The following is a 14,131-nucleotide window of genomic DNA, read 5'->3' on the forward strand; positions in this document are numbered from 1 at the left end:
GCTCTCGTGGGTTGGGATGGTTCGAGGTAATAGCGGTGGAGCGTGCTTTGTTGACCGTGTGTTGCTGACAACACATGTTGCTGTGCCAACAGTCCCAGACGGGCTTAGATCGGCACTGCATGCGGGTCTACCCGGTCCTGTAGCATCACCACCACGGCTCTGATCAGAACGACGTCATGCTTGTTCTCCTTGATTGATTGAGGACGAGGGCAGGCACTTTGCTGTTTCCGGTGTTGGTATTAAGAAGCCTTCAATGCTACACGCGTGGATCATGCCGCAGAGAATCATTGCTTCGAGCATGGTGAATACTAAAATCTGTCTCTGCACTCATCTTCGTTCTATCGCTCCAGACGAATGATCTCCATGCCGACACCACAGATCAGCACTCTCGATGCATCGCCATGATCGTCCACAACCGCCATACTGGAGACATCGGCAACACTAGTCTTGACCTTTGAGATCCTCTTCACGATCAATCCGTCAGGGCTGCCCTTGCTTGCATCACCATCCTCAGCGTCACCAATGACTATTTCCCAAAGGCGGATCCATTCGTCGTTGCCTGATGTGAGAACATACACCTGCAACCCGATGTTGACAATCGCAACCGCAGTCACGGCAGAGCTATGTGCGGACTTGACAAGCACTGGGGGGATTGTGTAGCATGCTTGTGCTGCTCGGGAGTGGTCCAGCTTCGTAGGGTGGACGAGCAGAAAGGCCAGGGCACCGTCGTCGCCACCAGATACAATCAGCATCGTACCGACGCTGTTCGTGTGCGATGCCATTGCTTTGGATGCATTTTGGTGGATTCGTGCGGGACCCTGCCACGTCAAAGCTTGGCCCGATGCATTGACAGGCAGCGGCCAAAAGACTGCGTGGCCATCTGTGCCAGCTGTCAGCAGGGTGGTGGGCGAGATGAAGATACACTGCGTGAGGCAAGAGGTGAAGTAGATGCCCTTGGACAAAGACTGCCACTTTGTAGCAAGCGTTGGGTTGTAGATATATGTCTTTGTACTGTTAGCAACGCTCACATGATCTAGGGACTACACTGACCTTGATGCTTGAGTCCGAGAATACCATCGCAATCGTGAAAGCATTGCCACTCCGAGCTACGTCGAAAGACATGATACGTAGGTCCGAGAACTCGCTCTCTGGCGTATAGACGTATTCGCAGACAACTCCTATATCAACAACAGTCTCCAGAGCTCGCACTCGCCAAATGTAGAATTCTTCAGATCCAGCACTGCTGAAAAGATATTCACCGTCATCAGACCACTGCAGATGCTGAATACCTGTGGTGTGCTTGCGCAACGTTATCCGGCATACCAACTCCCCTCCGATATACTGGAATATTCTGATATCTGTGTCTTCTGCGCCAGTGGCGACTAAACGTTTCTCAGGGCCTTGCAAACATCGTATTGGCAAGGACACTGCTACAGCCTTGAGCTCACGCCCATGGCCGCCAGAGCGCAGCACGTCATGATTCGGTCTTTGCTGACTACAAATATGCAGACTCGATGTTCTTGTCCATACCAGCACTCCACCTTGCAGACAGGATGGATCCGAGTTTGGTTGAAATGCCCAGCTGCGGTGCGCACCGCCAGTCTCAATACCCATTATCTCTTCCTCGGTAGACACATCGTATAGGATCCACTTTTTGCTTGAGAACCCGTGCACTAATAGATGGTTTTGATGAAAGTAAAGGTCTTCAATATTCGGTCCAATGGGCAGGACCAGCTTGTGGACAAGTTCGGTGATATTCCCAGTGAGATCGATCCAGTGCACGGCAAGACAACCGTCTCGCCCCACCGAGTATAGATAGCCGGCCGATGACCTCTCAGGTGATACTTGGAACATCATTGCAGTAACAGTGTCATCGCCATGAACTTTTTCCAGGATCCTGAGGAGGGTAGCTTCCGGACTCGTGGTATCATGCGACAAGGTATTTAAACTTATTGATCCACGGCGGAATCCCAGGAACAAGAAGTCCTGCTCCGAACTCGTTCTGACTACGAGCATGCTTGTAATTGTTGGGCCAGTCGAGATATCCGAGATGGGTGTGGATAGAACTCTCAATTTCAGAGGCGATGAGCTTGTTGCAAGGTCGATATAGAGCAGCTGGGCTTGTCTCTGTCCCATTAGTGTAATCAGGAGCACGAGTTGATTTCGGCCATCGATCGAGGTTTCACCTGTTACGAACAGAGCGCCGACCTTACCGGCGATTGTGTGAATGATTTGCAGAGTCTTGTCGACCGCAGAGTACATATATATGCTGCCTCGGGTGCCTGCGAGAAAAGCCACCCCGTGGGTAGGCGCGCCGATGCAGGTTGAGTAGCCAGATAGTTCTTCCAGCTGATCTACCATTACCGACGTTGCCAAGTTACTCGGTAGAGTAGGGCTTTTTTCTGTGCCAAACGACTTGACTAAAATCTTACCGGAGTTGGTGATGAGGAGAAAGGTGCTGTTGAGGACAAAGCAATAACTCCTGATCGAATCTTCCTTCTTTGACACTTTCTTAAGCTGGTGAGTTTCCTCGACGATACCTGAAGGCTGTGCCATGTGTAGCAATTCTTGTACACTATACTCGGAGGATGTGATGTGCTGGCCTTGCGTGTGTCGATCTGCACCGATTAACGGGTGAGTAGTAAGTTTGCTGTCAGCAGTTCCGCATGCAACGCGTACTGAACCAGCAGCTTCACGATATGTGGTTATTGACCACATATTTCTACCGTTATGGTAAGCGGCACAGTCAGTCTGCTCTAGTGTACACGGTAAGGCATCCGCTTTTCCCGTACTGGCTGCAAGCTTCCATGTGCGTGAAGTAGCGTCTTCGCCGGCTGATAGAAGACCCAACGATCCGTCCCCGGATGGAGAGTCCAGAAATCTCACTTTCCAGACTCTTGAGGTGTGCCCCCATCCAATCGCAAGGCAATGCGAATTGTCAGACTGCGTGCCAGTGGCTGCGACGCTAAATCCTGTGTGGCGTGTCCGTTGGACCTCTGTAGTCTCGCTCACAGCATCCGTTTCGGCGATATTGACGTTCACATCTGAGACGTCCCAGAGACGAATGGTGCGGTCGTCACTGCAAGAAGCAATGACTCGCGTCAGGTTACCGCAGCAACCGGGTCGGAGCTCTTTTGAGATGCGAACGTCGAAGATTGAGCCTTCGTGGCCAAGGAAGACTTGATGAATGGAGGAATCGGCTTTGGCAGGGGCCACTTTGGTCCATGACCAATACATGATCTCGCCGAATGCTGTACCAGCAGCGACAAGTATGCGGTCAGGCGATTCCCAGAGGAGATGCGCAGAGTACAAAATAGATCGCGAGCTTGTTGTAAGTTCGCAGATCTCAAGGCTTAAGGAGCTGTTACTAATCATCAGTAAGCCAGAGACGTCCAATTTTAACCTTGGTTGATAATTTGGAGAAGTTGTGGCCTACCTTGGGGAGTTTGCCGTTTCATTTGGACAATGCATAGTCAGCTTGAGAAGCGCGTTGTGTGCAGTTACTGCAGCACAGATGCCCTGGCTGGACACATTGTCGTCATGTAGGCTACTCATCCGAGGCGCAAGGTCGAGAATCCAGTCAGGAGCTCTCACAACATTTGAAAGACTCAGAGACAGCGGCTCAGGTTTTGAGGCGTCTGGTACGGCGTTGATCTGGAGGGCACGAACAAGACGTCCGCCCCAAACCACAAGATTTGTCACATTTCCGACTCGTTCGGCAGTCACACATATACCATGAACAGCTTGAGCTTTGAAGACGCGTTTCGATGTGATATATCGTGAAGTCTTGGCGTGATAGAATCGAAGGAATGGTCCTTCAGCAGCGATCAACAGCGCGCCGCTCGATGCCAACGCGGTCACTGGTACACGAGTGCTTTCATGCTGGGCGAATCAGCGCCGATTTGCAGGCAATCTCACGTATACTCACGTGAAGTGTGGGTGACATTGGCAGGCAATGCTACTGCTATCAGATCGAAAGCCACAGCTTGTCGTGGAAGTTTTGGTGTTCAGTCATGCCCCTCACCAGCCCTGTGTGGGCTGTGGCGGCGGGGTCTCAATGACGAAGCCGTCACTTTTGGAACAAAATTAAGACCGCTTTGCGCCCGACCGTTTCAATACACCACACGACATCATACGACTCAAAGCTCTGCTTGAATATCTCCATATCTCGCATATCAACAGCAAATAGCCTGCATACTCCAATATGTCTCTCGGCGCACCCGGCGTTCCGCTCGATGCAGAGCATGCCGACAACTTCGAGGATATCGAGAAGCAGTTCGCAGTGAAGGGTGCGCAAACATGCAATGTCATGATGTGACTCCGCTGACAGTTTGCGCAGTCGTCCAGCACATGGAGACGTACTGGAACATCCTCGAAAAGGTCAAGGGCTCGACTCTACGCCTCACCAAGCTCGACGACGAGATCTATGAGCACTTCCAGAAGGAGTTCCCCGACTTCGATGCAGCAGCCACAATAGACGAGGACGAGATGAAGAGCAAGGCTGGAAAGGAGCGATGGCGCAACTTCATTAACGTGTACGAGACAAAGGTGGACGACTACAACTTCGGTGCCATGCTGCGTGCTAGCCACAAGACAGACTACACACAGGAGGGGACGATCTTTGCCGTGCGCATGCAGTTTTACGCTGTCGAGATCGCTCGGTAAGTGTGATCTCTGACCGCGTACTTGCAGAGCTGACGAGTGCAGTAACCGCAAGGGCCTGAACGACTGGGTCTACGAGCAGGCTCACCAGGGCAAATAGACAGGTTCAAAGCAGCATGACCTGACTCTTAGCCATACGAAGGGTGGAAAGCGTCCTGCATTGTCGTTTTACGGGTCGGGACTTGTCCGTGATGACCTACCGGTCCCGTGCGCTTCGAGTCGCCGCCATGTACGAACGATTGTACTACAATCTCTCTCGCCGTCTTGCTCGGAACTATTTGCCTTTGTCCGGCCCGTTAAATCTATGAGCTACAATAGATAATTGGTTCGGAGGGGTAGGAGGCGGAACCCTCCCACAAGCATGGGAGTGGGTCTTCTGCAGGTCGCCATGCTTGCGCTGCATACATCTAACAAATCAACGCAAACTTTGGTATATTTTCTCGACTCCCTGATCATCTTCTGTCTCGGTTCAGTTCCCGATAATCTCTTGCAGTGTGGCGTTGCCAAAAAAACGGGTGCGGCTGCTGGACGACCCTACGTCGGAAGTCCTGGAGCAAGAACAATAGCAAGACCAGACAAAGTGACCTATGCACCCAGTCCCTCCAGAACAGCTGCGCGCCGCTTGGAGAGCACCCACTAAGCCAGAAATGGAAATTCCTTGTCTTTCACTTACTATCGTATTTGCATCGCTCCGCCCTCGTCGTCCACCCTAGAATTGATCATTTACATTCCATTCGCTTCGAGTCCACCAACCCACATGGCGGCCAATTCAGACTCGCGACAATCCGAGGAGGTCGAGAAAATTGCTACGCAAGCCGACGAGGAACAGCGATATGCTGAGCAAATTGGATGGAAAGCGCTCTTCGCCTTCACCACCAATAGTCACCTTGTGGTCCTGATTAGCGCGCTCGCAAGTGCAGCTGTCGCCGCCACCACACTGCCTATATTTTCCGTTCTCTACGGTCTCGTTTTTGGTGCATATTCGGACTATGGCGCTGGCAAATTCGACGGCGACAAGCTGCTGAGTGAGGTATCGAGGCTGTGCCTGATCCTGACTGGCATTGCTGCAGCCAACTGGGTACTGAACAGCATCTTCTTCTTCCTCTTCCTATTTTTTGGAGAGCTGCAGGCGAAAAGCGCAAGGACTAGGATCTTCAAGGTGCTTCTCCAGAAGGATATGTCATGGTTTGACATGAGAGACAGCGGGATTGCTGCATTCTTGCCCACCATCCAAATGTGAGCAGTTGCTTTATCAGCCCTGGTCATGTGTACTAAGCATCATTAGGCACATCCGCGATCTCCAGCTGTCAGTCTCTGCACCACTTGGAGAAGGACTGCAGTGCGTGACCGCTGCAATCGCCGCTATGGGAGTGGCGTTCTACTACTCTTGGAACCTAACTCTTGTTATCATTTCCACGGTACCTTTGATCTACCTCGTGGAAGCATACCTATCAAAGAGACTGAATGCACGAACGCACGAGCAAGCCAACCAACTCCAAATGGCGCTGAAGTACATCACCAACGCAATTCAAAGCATCGAAACGGTAAAGTGTTACAATGGCGAGAGCTACGAGTTACAATCGTTTACAACAACTACCTCTCTTGCGGCGAAATTGTACAAGCGCGTAGCTAACCTTCGATCTATGCAAATTGGCCTGATAAAGTTCTTCACTTTTACGGTCTTTGTCCAAGGATTCGCTTATGGCTCCTATCTGATCAGATCTGGAAGCATCGATGTCAAAAGCGTCATCACTACCTTTTGGGCAGCGTTGCTGGCAATTGGGGGCATCACTGGGTTCTTGCCACAATTCATTGTTATGCAGAAAGGTAAGGTGTCTGGTGCTAGACTTCGGTCGGTGATAGAGCAGATGTCTAGGGAAGATGAACCCTACGAGATGCAAGGAGAGTTCAAGCCCTCGGCATGTCCAGGTGACATTGAATTCAGCAAAGTCAGTAAACCTACACTGATCATTCAGTTCTTGTGCTTTGCTGATCAGTTAGGTTACTTTCTCCTATCCCACGAGAGCGGACCAGATCGCTCTCCAAGATGCGACTCTCTTCTTCCCAGCAGGAGAAACGACCTTTGTCGTAGGCAAAAGTGGGTCTGGCAAGAGTACACTAGGCCAACTACTTGTCCGATTCTACCAGCCACATTCCGGTCAAGTGTTGCTCGATCATGTGCCAATCAATAAACTTGATGTTCAATGGTTACGACAAAATGTTACGCTGGTGGAGCAGCACAGTGTGTTGTTCAACGACAACATCCATAACAACATCCTCTTGGGCGATCGCAGTGGTTCTATAACCATGGATGATATCAAGAATGCTGTTAGCTTTGCGATGTTAGATCCGGTTGTGGAAGCTCTTCCAGCAGGCCTCGAGACTGATCTTGGTGCAAAGGGTAGCTCTCTCAGTGGTGGGCAGAAGCAACGGATGGCGTTGGCGCGTGCTCGGATTCGCGACTCGCCCGTCTTGATTCTGGACGAATCTACCAGCGCTCTCGACTATGTCACACGGGCTATGATCCTCGACGCCATCCGTAAATGGCGTGACGGCAAAACAACCATCGTCATAACGCATGACATCTCTCAAATCCAGCCTGATGATTTCCTCTACCTTCTCGATAAAGCTCACGTGCTCCAAGAAGGCTACCGCAAGGATCTGGAGGCGCAGCCTGGAGCGTTTCAACTTTTCCTCGACTCGCATGAAGAGAAGGAAGATCCGCAAAGCGACTTGTCAGAAGGCGAGGATGACGACGCTCAATCAGATGAGATTGTGTCGCTGTATCGTGAGTTTTGGACCATGCCTACTCCAACACGACGTCCACTTTCCGCTGTGTTGTTTGGGCAATCTGTGTTGTCATCTTTCCAGGCGGAAGGTGCACTGGGTCGGTCCGATACTGTGAGCAGCAGAGCAGACATCGTGCTGTCAAGGATCGGCGACGAAGAGAACAACACCCAGAAAGAAAGAAACTACTTTCATCAAGCCAGTTCCGTGCCACGGAAAATTCAACCAGAGCCATTGTCGGCCATATCAGACATTTCTGGGCTAGATCAGTTCGACACCGCACGCACTTCCAGAACCCTTCTGGATGAGCGCATGTCCAGACGGTACTTGTTTCAGGAAAGGGACTCCGGATCAAGGCCAGTCTCACAAGTACTCCCACGACCGATCTCAAGCCACTCTACATACCCGAGGCGATTGTCTGTCGCTGCCCCGCGCACATCGCATCTCCCCCAGCCCGGCCAGTACTCAGTTCCGAGAGAATTTCGATCTAAGCCGAGCACCGAAAACATTCCTGATGAGTCAAAGGTACCTTCTGATTCGTTGCCTATTACGCAAATCTTGAGGTCGGTGTGGCCGAACATCAATTGGCGATCCCGAATCGCTCTCTTTGCTGCCATCTTAGCAACAATTGTGCACGCAGTCGCAACCCCTGTCTTTGCCTGGGTGTTCTCACAGTTGCTGGCCACATTCTACGCTCTCGACGACACTAAAGCCGAGGCAATCCGTTATATCATGATCATATTGAGCATTGCTATCATAGATGGCTTTGCTGAATATTTCATGTTCTTTCTCTATGACAGCGTGGCACAAGCATGGGTACAGAGACTAAAAACTGAGGCTATGCGGCGTGTACTTTCACAGCCCCGCGAGTTCTTTGACAAAGATGAAAACAGCATGGTGCGCTTGGCCGAAACTCTAGATCATTTTGCTGAAGAAGCTCGAAATCTGCCTGGACGTTTTGCCGGCATCTTCTTTTCCATGTTTCTTGTACTGGTAGTTTCGGTCATTTGGAGCCTGGCCATCTCCTGGAAAGTGACCCTGGTAGCTCTTGCGTCAGGGCCCGTCCTGTTTGTCATTACCCAGGCATACAACATGATTAGCAGTCACTGGGAAAACCTCGCGAACGAGGCTGCTGACAACGTGAGTCAAGTGCTCCACGAAACATTTGTCAACATTCGTACCGTGCGTTGCCTCACTCTGGAAGACCACTTCCGCAAGAAGTACGAACAAGCGACCAATAATGCCATCCATGTTGGTGTCAAACGCGCTATCTACTCTGGATCGATCTTTGGTCTACTCAATACCTCTGCTCAATTCGTAATCATCACCCTGTTCTGGTTCGGCGCGTGGCTCATCTCTCGTAACGTACACAGTGTTCTCAGTATTACAGAGACATTCATGATCCTTATGTTGTCTATCAACGATATCAGTCAGATGTCACAGTACATGACACAAGTCAACATCTCCCGAGAAGCCGGTGCCCGCCTTCTTCATCTTGCTCGCCTCCCAGAAAACTCCCACGAAGGCCGTGGAACCCAAAAGATCGAAATCGCTGGTGACATATCGTTCAACAACGTTTCTTTTACCTATCCTACCCGACGAGATCATCAAGTTCTGCATAACATCTCCTTCTCGATCCCACGCGGCTCTTGTACAGCTATCGTCGGTTCGTCTGGGAGTGGAAAGTCTACCGTCGCTGCTCTGCTGCTAAAACTGTATCCCACAAACCAGAACATAGGCACTTTCCTCGCCTCCGAAGGAAAAGATCTCACCGTCTCCGGCCAAAACATCAAAACACTCCACACCAGCTCACTCCGCTCCCACATGGCCATCGTCAGCCAAACCCCCGTTATCTTTCCCGGCACCATCGCCCAGAACATCGCCTACGCCGTATCCCCCTCAAGCCCAGAGTCAAGCCTGGAGAGCATCCGCGCAGCAGCCGACGCAGCCGGCGTGAGCGAATTCATCGACAGCCTGCCCAACGGCTACCAAACCCTGATCGGCGACGGCGGAACCGTTCTATCGGGCGGCCAGAGCCAGAGAATCGCCATCGCGCGCGCGCTGGTCCGCAACCCAGATATCCTCATTCTGGACGAGGCGACGAGCGCACTTGACGCCATCGCCGCGGCCACGATTCGCGAGACAATTTTAAGGCTTGTTGCCTCGCCTACTGAGCACGACGACACGGTGGATCGGCCGCTGAGCCCGAGGAGTAGAGCCGGTGGATTCTGGGATGGGAAAGATTGGGAGCCGAGCGATGGGGTTGTTGGCTCGCCTGGGTGGCTTCGGGCGAGGGGTAAGAGGGCTAAGGGGAAGGGGAAGAAGAAGCAGATGACGGTCATTATCATCACGCATGCGAGGGAGATGATGAGTATCGCTGAGCATATCATTATGCTGGACAAGGGGAGGGTGATCGAAGAGGGTGGCTATGCGGAACTGAAGAGGAAGAGAAGTGGAGCTTTTGCGAAGCTGTTGAGAGGAGAAGCCGAGTAAGGTCGGTCCGGCTATTTTGCTAACCGCAGTTTTGTATTCATCTGTAAATGAGTTTATGGGTGCTGTCTTTCTAGATCTACACTTCCGTCGTGAGTCTGGGTATACTGTATAAGATGTTGCTAGGAAATTGTAAAACCGTACGCTGCATCGACCATTGGTCATACATCGTGCGTATTGAGCAGTCGGGTATACCCCTCATCATCAGCCTTGAATCACCCGCTGTGCGCCTTGGGCAGCCAGACATATGCCTCGCAACAGTCCCATCTTTGCCTTTTGCAATCCTCCGCTACCGGCAAACAAGAGAGTGGACCCAAATACTGTGGCTAGTCCAAGCCCGACAGCGACGTTCAGTATCCTTGCTTGCTTCTGCGATGCCTCGTAGACCTCCGAGTATCTCATATTGCTGAACGTGACTCGCGAATACTGGGTGGCCCAGCCCAAGGCAGGTAGATGGACATATAGCGTCTCTTCAACCCACTTGCGGAGTAGGTACAGAGGTTTTGTGACATCTGATGCCATCTCGCGGTAGTTGCCAAGCGCAAGATCATTGATGGTTTGCGCATCTGGTGTGCGCTCTTTTGTGTACTCCTCTAGCGCTTTTGTGCGGTCGTTGGGGTGTTTATCGAGGATTTCGAAGAGTACACGGACGTCTTCGAGGCCAGCATTCATTCCTTGTCCGTAGAAGGGTACCATGGCATGTGCAGCGTCCCCGACAATGACACCGGAGTCCTGATAGTGGTATGGAGTACATTTGATGGAGATCAAAGGCAGGTGCTCATTGTCTTTGAATTGCTTTTTCAAATCATCCTCTGTGATGAGGTCGGGTACCACGGCGGGGAAATTTTTGCTGAAGTACTCAATGACCTTTCCTGATTCTCCCAAATCATCGAAGCGTTCTTTGGTCATGAAAAGTGTTGAGGTAAAGGTCTTGTCGGTGTTTGGAATGGCAATGAACATGGACTCGTCCGCAGGCCAAATGTGGAGGTAGTTTGGCGGTATACGGAAGTCTCCATCGGATGTTGCTGGGACACCGAATTGACACCAAAGCTTGTCGATGTACTCTTGCTGGTAGGCCATGGGAACAAACTTCATAAGATGGTTCCGTACCGCAGAATGAGCACCATCAGCACCGATAAGGAGGTCAAAGGTCAGCTTGAATTCCGGTCCTTGTGTGAGTAGGTCCTTCTTCTCCGAGCGGTTCTCGAACCAAGCTGACTTCTTTTTGAAGTCCACGCCAATCAGCTTGTGCTTGAAGAAGAACTTGACATTAGGCATTGCGTCCAAGTGAGCGATCAGAGCTCTGTTCAACTCTGTCCGATCCATAGCTAAAAGGTCCTGCTTATTCTTAGCTAGACACACGATCGGCTACATCGTAAAACTCACACGACCATGCGCATCATACTGCTGTGCCTCACGCACGTACTTTCCATGTTTCTTAACATGAATCATACGACCGTGCATGGGCACCGTGTTTGCGAGCACAGCATCTGCAAGATCTGACAGACCAGTCTGCCGCAGTGAGTTGATGCCACGCTCAGACAGAGCCAGATTGATAGATTTGGTGTTCAGTGGAGTTGTTGAGGCGTCTCGAATGTCTTTACAGTCAAGTCAGCCTCGCTAGTTCTCAACGAGAGCTTTGTGACAACCACAACTGACCTGGTCGCAGTTCGTAAATTTCCACGTCATGTCCTCGAACGGCAGCGTAAACGGCAGCGAGGGCCCCGACTGGGCCAGCCCCGACAACTACAGTCTTCATGGTCATTGTGGGTGTTGGTGCAAAGGAAATTGAAGAGATCGTGTGAGTCTTATTGACCGGATGGACGGGAGTGCGAATAGTGTATCGGCGTAATGGAATTTGTAAGAGATCTAGATCTCACACGCAGACATTTCGTGTGTACGCTACCAGAAGCCCTTAATGGCGCAATTATGTACAGCGAAAGTCAAGGAAACAAATGAGAAATCCTGGCGGAGCCTGCCGCATGGTAAAAGAGATGATACAACACGTGCCGCAAGAGGTAAGAGCATTTCTCAACGTCCGTGTTAGTCAGCATCGAACGATCGCCGCCGTCGGCGTTCTCTGACGCGGCTGGACCCTTCCCGCCGTGGATTCCGATCAAAAGTTCGGCGTTCAAGTCGCGGTGCCTATCAAAACACCCAAACCCTCTTTTTTGCGCGGAGTAGCGGCATTCATTATATACGCATTTGGAAGTGTGATATAAGTATCCTCCATCTGTAGCTACCGCCACAAATTCGCGAACTCATTCAAATCTTTCTACAATCCAAATCCTTGCACAAAATGGCCGGAGACGCCCCGCGCAAGTGCAGCGGCAACGACTGCGAGAACGACGCAGGCTCGCTGCAGTGCCCGAACTGCCAAAAGTTGGGCAAGGAAAGCTTCTTCTGCTCGCAAGACTGCTTCAAGCGCAACTGGGTATGTAGTCACGTCCTCTGGGGACTGCGCTCAGAATCTGACATCGCACAGGCCGAGCATAAGAAAGCGCACAAGTCGCAGAACGGTATTCTCTCCAACATCTTCACGCCAAAAGTAGTTTCTAAACCGGATCCAGCGACGGGCCATTTCAACCCATTCCCTACGTTTCCCTACACCGGTACCCTACGACCCGTATACCCGCTGTCGGCGAAGCGTGAAGTAAAGAAAGGCGTCAAGCTTCCAGACTACTCGAAGGATGGCATACCGCGCTCAGAGCAGGTGTTCGTAAACAGGAACAAGATCGCAATTCTCACAAAGGAGGAGCAAGATGGTATGCGCAAGGTCTGTCGACTGGCGCGTGAGGTCTTAGATATTGCGGCTGCGGCGGCGAAGCCTGGTGTAACGACCGATTACATTGACGAGATCGTCCACAATGCTTGTATGGAGCGCGACGTAAGGAATCGACTTCCAGAGTACGCGACAAGAGCTGACATGAGCAGTCATATCCTTCACCCCTCAACTACTGCCACTTCCCCAAGTCTGTATGCACCTCGGTCAATGAGGTCATCTGCCACGGCATTCCCGACCAGCGAGTCCTCAAGGATGGTGACATTCTGAACATCGACGTCACACTATACCACGGCGGCTTCCACGGAGATCTGAACGAGACCTACTACATCGGCGACAAGGCGCTGGCAAACCCGGATGCGGTGCGCGTGACTGAGACAGCTCGCGAGTGCTTGGACCAGGCTATTGAGCTTGTCAAGCCAGGAACACTATTCCGCGAATACGGCAACGTTATTGAGAAGCACGCGAAGAGCCAGAAATGCGGCGTCATCAGGACATACTGTGGCCACGGCATTAACCAGCTTTTCCACTGCGCTCCCAACGTCCCCCATTATGCAAAGAACAAGGCTATTGGACAGGCAAAGCCTGGCATGTGCTTCACCATTGAGCCTATGATTAGTATTGGATCCTACAGGGACAAGACATGGCCGGATGACTGGACCAGCACAACCCTGGACGGTTCCCTTACCGCTCAATTTGGTATATTTGCCGTAAGCTTCTCAAAGTATTCCGCTAACCAACGAACAGAACACACTCTGCTGGTTACCGAAGATGGTGTCGAAATCCTGACCGCCAGGCTCCCCAACTCTCCTGGTGGCGCGGTCCCAAGGGTAGCTCCAGTGAACGGTGAGGCGACTGCAGCGGCATAATGTTTACGAGCAATCTGCACGACAGATCAACAAGCCTTAAGCCAACCCAAGCACCAACCGTCAGACGCTGGTGCTAGGACACCGTGGCCTCAGGGTAGCCAATGGAGGAGGGACTAAGCAGACCTACTGTCAGTAACGGCCGACCGCAGACAGAAAGAGATGGAGGCGCTTGAACTCGCCAGCTTAGCGACTCTGTGAGGAGTGGGAGGAGTAAACTGGACACATCAACGGCGGTGGGAGTCTCTGAGATATTGGTTGAGGATCATGCAGACTTGTTGACACAATCCATTTGAGCTGCACTGATAGGGTACCATATGGAGCAGTATGCCTTCAGCAGTCTGCTGCGAGATCTGAGCCGAAGTCCCTTTCAGCAGGTGCCTATTCCTGCGAGCCATGTGGGCATATTATCGAAGATGACCATCACACAGCTTTGTGACTCCCATATGCATCGTGACATGAATATGAGCGCCGCCTTGATTGGGGTTGGCTTCGCCGCTAGAGACGCACATCAGGTAAGCGAGCACGCCTTGACCTCAACCAG

At 51.7% G+C, this 14,131-nt stretch overlaps 5 protein-coding genes across 5 annotated transcripts; 3 read left to right on the forward strand and 2 right to left on the reverse strand.

Moving 5' to 3' along the window:
* Nucleotides 1-220: 220 nt before the first annotated feature.
* On the reverse strand, nucleotides 221-3,993 carry C7974DRAFT_399553 (WD40-repeat-containing domain protein). The gene is made up of 4 exons (XM_046142416.1): nucleotides 3,929-3,993; nucleotides 3,437-3,882; nucleotides 1,051-3,367; nucleotides 221-1,004 (listed from the first exon to the last, which is right to left on the reverse strand). Exons 1-4 carry the CDS (start codon nucleotides 3,944-3,946, stop codon nucleotides 339-341), a joined length of 3,447 nt encoding a protein of 1,148 aa, XP_045994829.1. The 5' UTR covers nucleotides 3,947-3,993; the 3' UTR covers nucleotides 221-338.
* On the forward strand, nucleotides 3,929-5,091 carry C7974DRAFT_231995 (putative polysaccharide biosynthesis protein). The gene is made up of 3 exons (XM_046137388.1): nucleotides 3,929-4,289; nucleotides 4,340-4,661; nucleotides 4,708-5,091. The coding sequence occupies exons 1-3, from the start codon at nucleotides 4,205-4,207 to the stop codon at nucleotides 4,760-4,762; spliced, it is 462 nt and encodes a 153-aa protein (XP_045994830.1). The 5' UTR covers nucleotides 3,929-4,204; the 3' UTR covers nucleotides 4,763-5,091.
* Nucleotides 5,066-10,043, forward strand: C7974DRAFT_232035 (P-loop containing nucleoside triphosphate hydrolase protein). Its single transcript, XM_046137389.1, has 3 exons — nucleotides 5,066-5,898; nucleotides 5,948-6,611; nucleotides 6,664-10,043. Exons 1-3 carry the CDS (start codon nucleotides 5,420-5,422, stop codon nucleotides 9,940-9,942), a joined length of 4,422 nt encoding a protein of 1,473 aa, XP_045994831.1. The 5' UTR covers nucleotides 5,066-5,419; the 3' UTR covers nucleotides 9,943-10,043.
* A 100-nt stretch (nucleotides 10,044-10,143) lies between these two features.
* On the reverse strand, nucleotides 10,144-11,704 carry C7974DRAFT_415569 (kynurenine 3-monooxygenase; the record flags this gene model as incomplete). Its single annotated transcript, XM_046143906.1, has 3 exons — nucleotides 10,144-11,277; nucleotides 11,326-11,537; nucleotides 11,599-11,704. The coding sequence occupies 3 exons, from the start codon at nucleotides 11,702-11,704 to the stop codon at nucleotides 10,144-10,146; spliced, it is 1,452 nt and encodes a 483-aa protein (XP_045994832.1).
* A 339-nt stretch (nucleotides 11,705-12,043) lies between these two features.
* Nucleotides 12,044-14,015, forward strand: C7974DRAFT_399558 (methionine aminopeptidase-like protein 1). Its single transcript, XM_046142417.1, has 4 exons — nucleotides 12,044-12,373; nucleotides 12,425-12,826; nucleotides 12,874-13,420; nucleotides 13,469-14,015. Exons 1-4 carry the CDS (start codon nucleotides 12,239-12,241, stop codon nucleotides 13,588-13,590), a joined length of 1,206 nt encoding a protein of 401 aa, XP_045994833.1. The 5' UTR covers nucleotides 12,044-12,238; the 3' UTR covers nucleotides 13,591-14,015.
* Nucleotides 14,016-14,131: the final 116 nt, after the last annotated feature.

Source organism: Boeremia exigua, assembly GCF_020726555.1.
Source record: "Boeremia exigua strain MPI-SDFR-AT-0100 chromosome Unknown C7974scaffold_9, whole genome shotgun sequence".
Taxonomy (NCBI): Eukaryota; Fungi; Ascomycota; class Dothideomycetes; order Pleosporales; family Didymellaceae; genus Boeremia; species Boeremia exigua.

Excerpts from the sequence above, each read along its gene's own strand:
- C7974DRAFT_399553 (XM_046142416.1), bottom strand. Across the intron at positions 3,368-3,436 it reads GAAACGGCAAACTCCCCAAG|TAACAGCTCCTTAAGCCTTG; the intron begins GTAGGCCACAAC and ends ACTGATGATTAG. Across the intron at positions 1,005-1,050 it reads TCTCGGACTCAAGCATCAAG|ACATATATCTACAACCCAAC; the intron begins GTCAGTGTAGTC and ends AACAGTACAAAG.
- C7974DRAFT_231995 (XM_046137388.1), top strand. The coding sequence starts at position 4,205 with ATGTCTCTCGGCGCACCCGGCGTTCCGCTCGATGCAGAGCATGCCGAC. Across the intron at positions 4,290-4,339 it reads GAAGCAGTTCGCAGTGAAGG|TCGTCCAGCACATGGAGACG; the intron begins GTGCGCAAACAT and ends CAGTTTGCGCAG. Across the intron at positions 4,662-4,707 it reads TACGCTGTCGAGATCGCTCG|TAACCGCAAGGGCCTGAACG; the intron begins GTAAGTGTGATC and ends TGACGAGTGCAG.
- C7974DRAFT_232035 (XM_046137389.1), top strand. The coding sequence starts at position 5,420 with ATGGCGGCCAATTCAGACTCGCGACAATCCGAGGAGGTCGAGAAAATT. Across the intron at positions 5,899-5,947 it reads TTCTTGCCCACCATCCAAAT|GCACATCCGCGATCTCCAGC; the intron begins GTGAGCAGTTGC and ends AAGCATCATTAG. Across the intron at positions 6,612-6,663 it reads GTGACATTGAATTCAGCAAA|GTTACTTTCTCCTATCCCAC; the intron begins GTCAGTAAACCT and ends CTGATCAGTTAG.
- C7974DRAFT_399558 (XM_046142417.1), top strand. The coding sequence starts at position 12,239 with ATGGCCGGAGACGCCCCGCGCAAGTGCAGCGGCAACGACTGCGAGAAC. Across the intron at positions 12,374-12,424 it reads ACTGCTTCAAGCGCAACTGG|GCCGAGCATAAGAAAGCGCA; the intron begins GTATGTAGTCAC and ends GACATCGCACAG. Across the intron at positions 12,827-12,873 it reads ATGCTTGTATGGAGCGCGAC|TCATATCCTTCACCCCTCAA; the intron begins GTAAGGAATCGA and ends TGACATGAGCAG.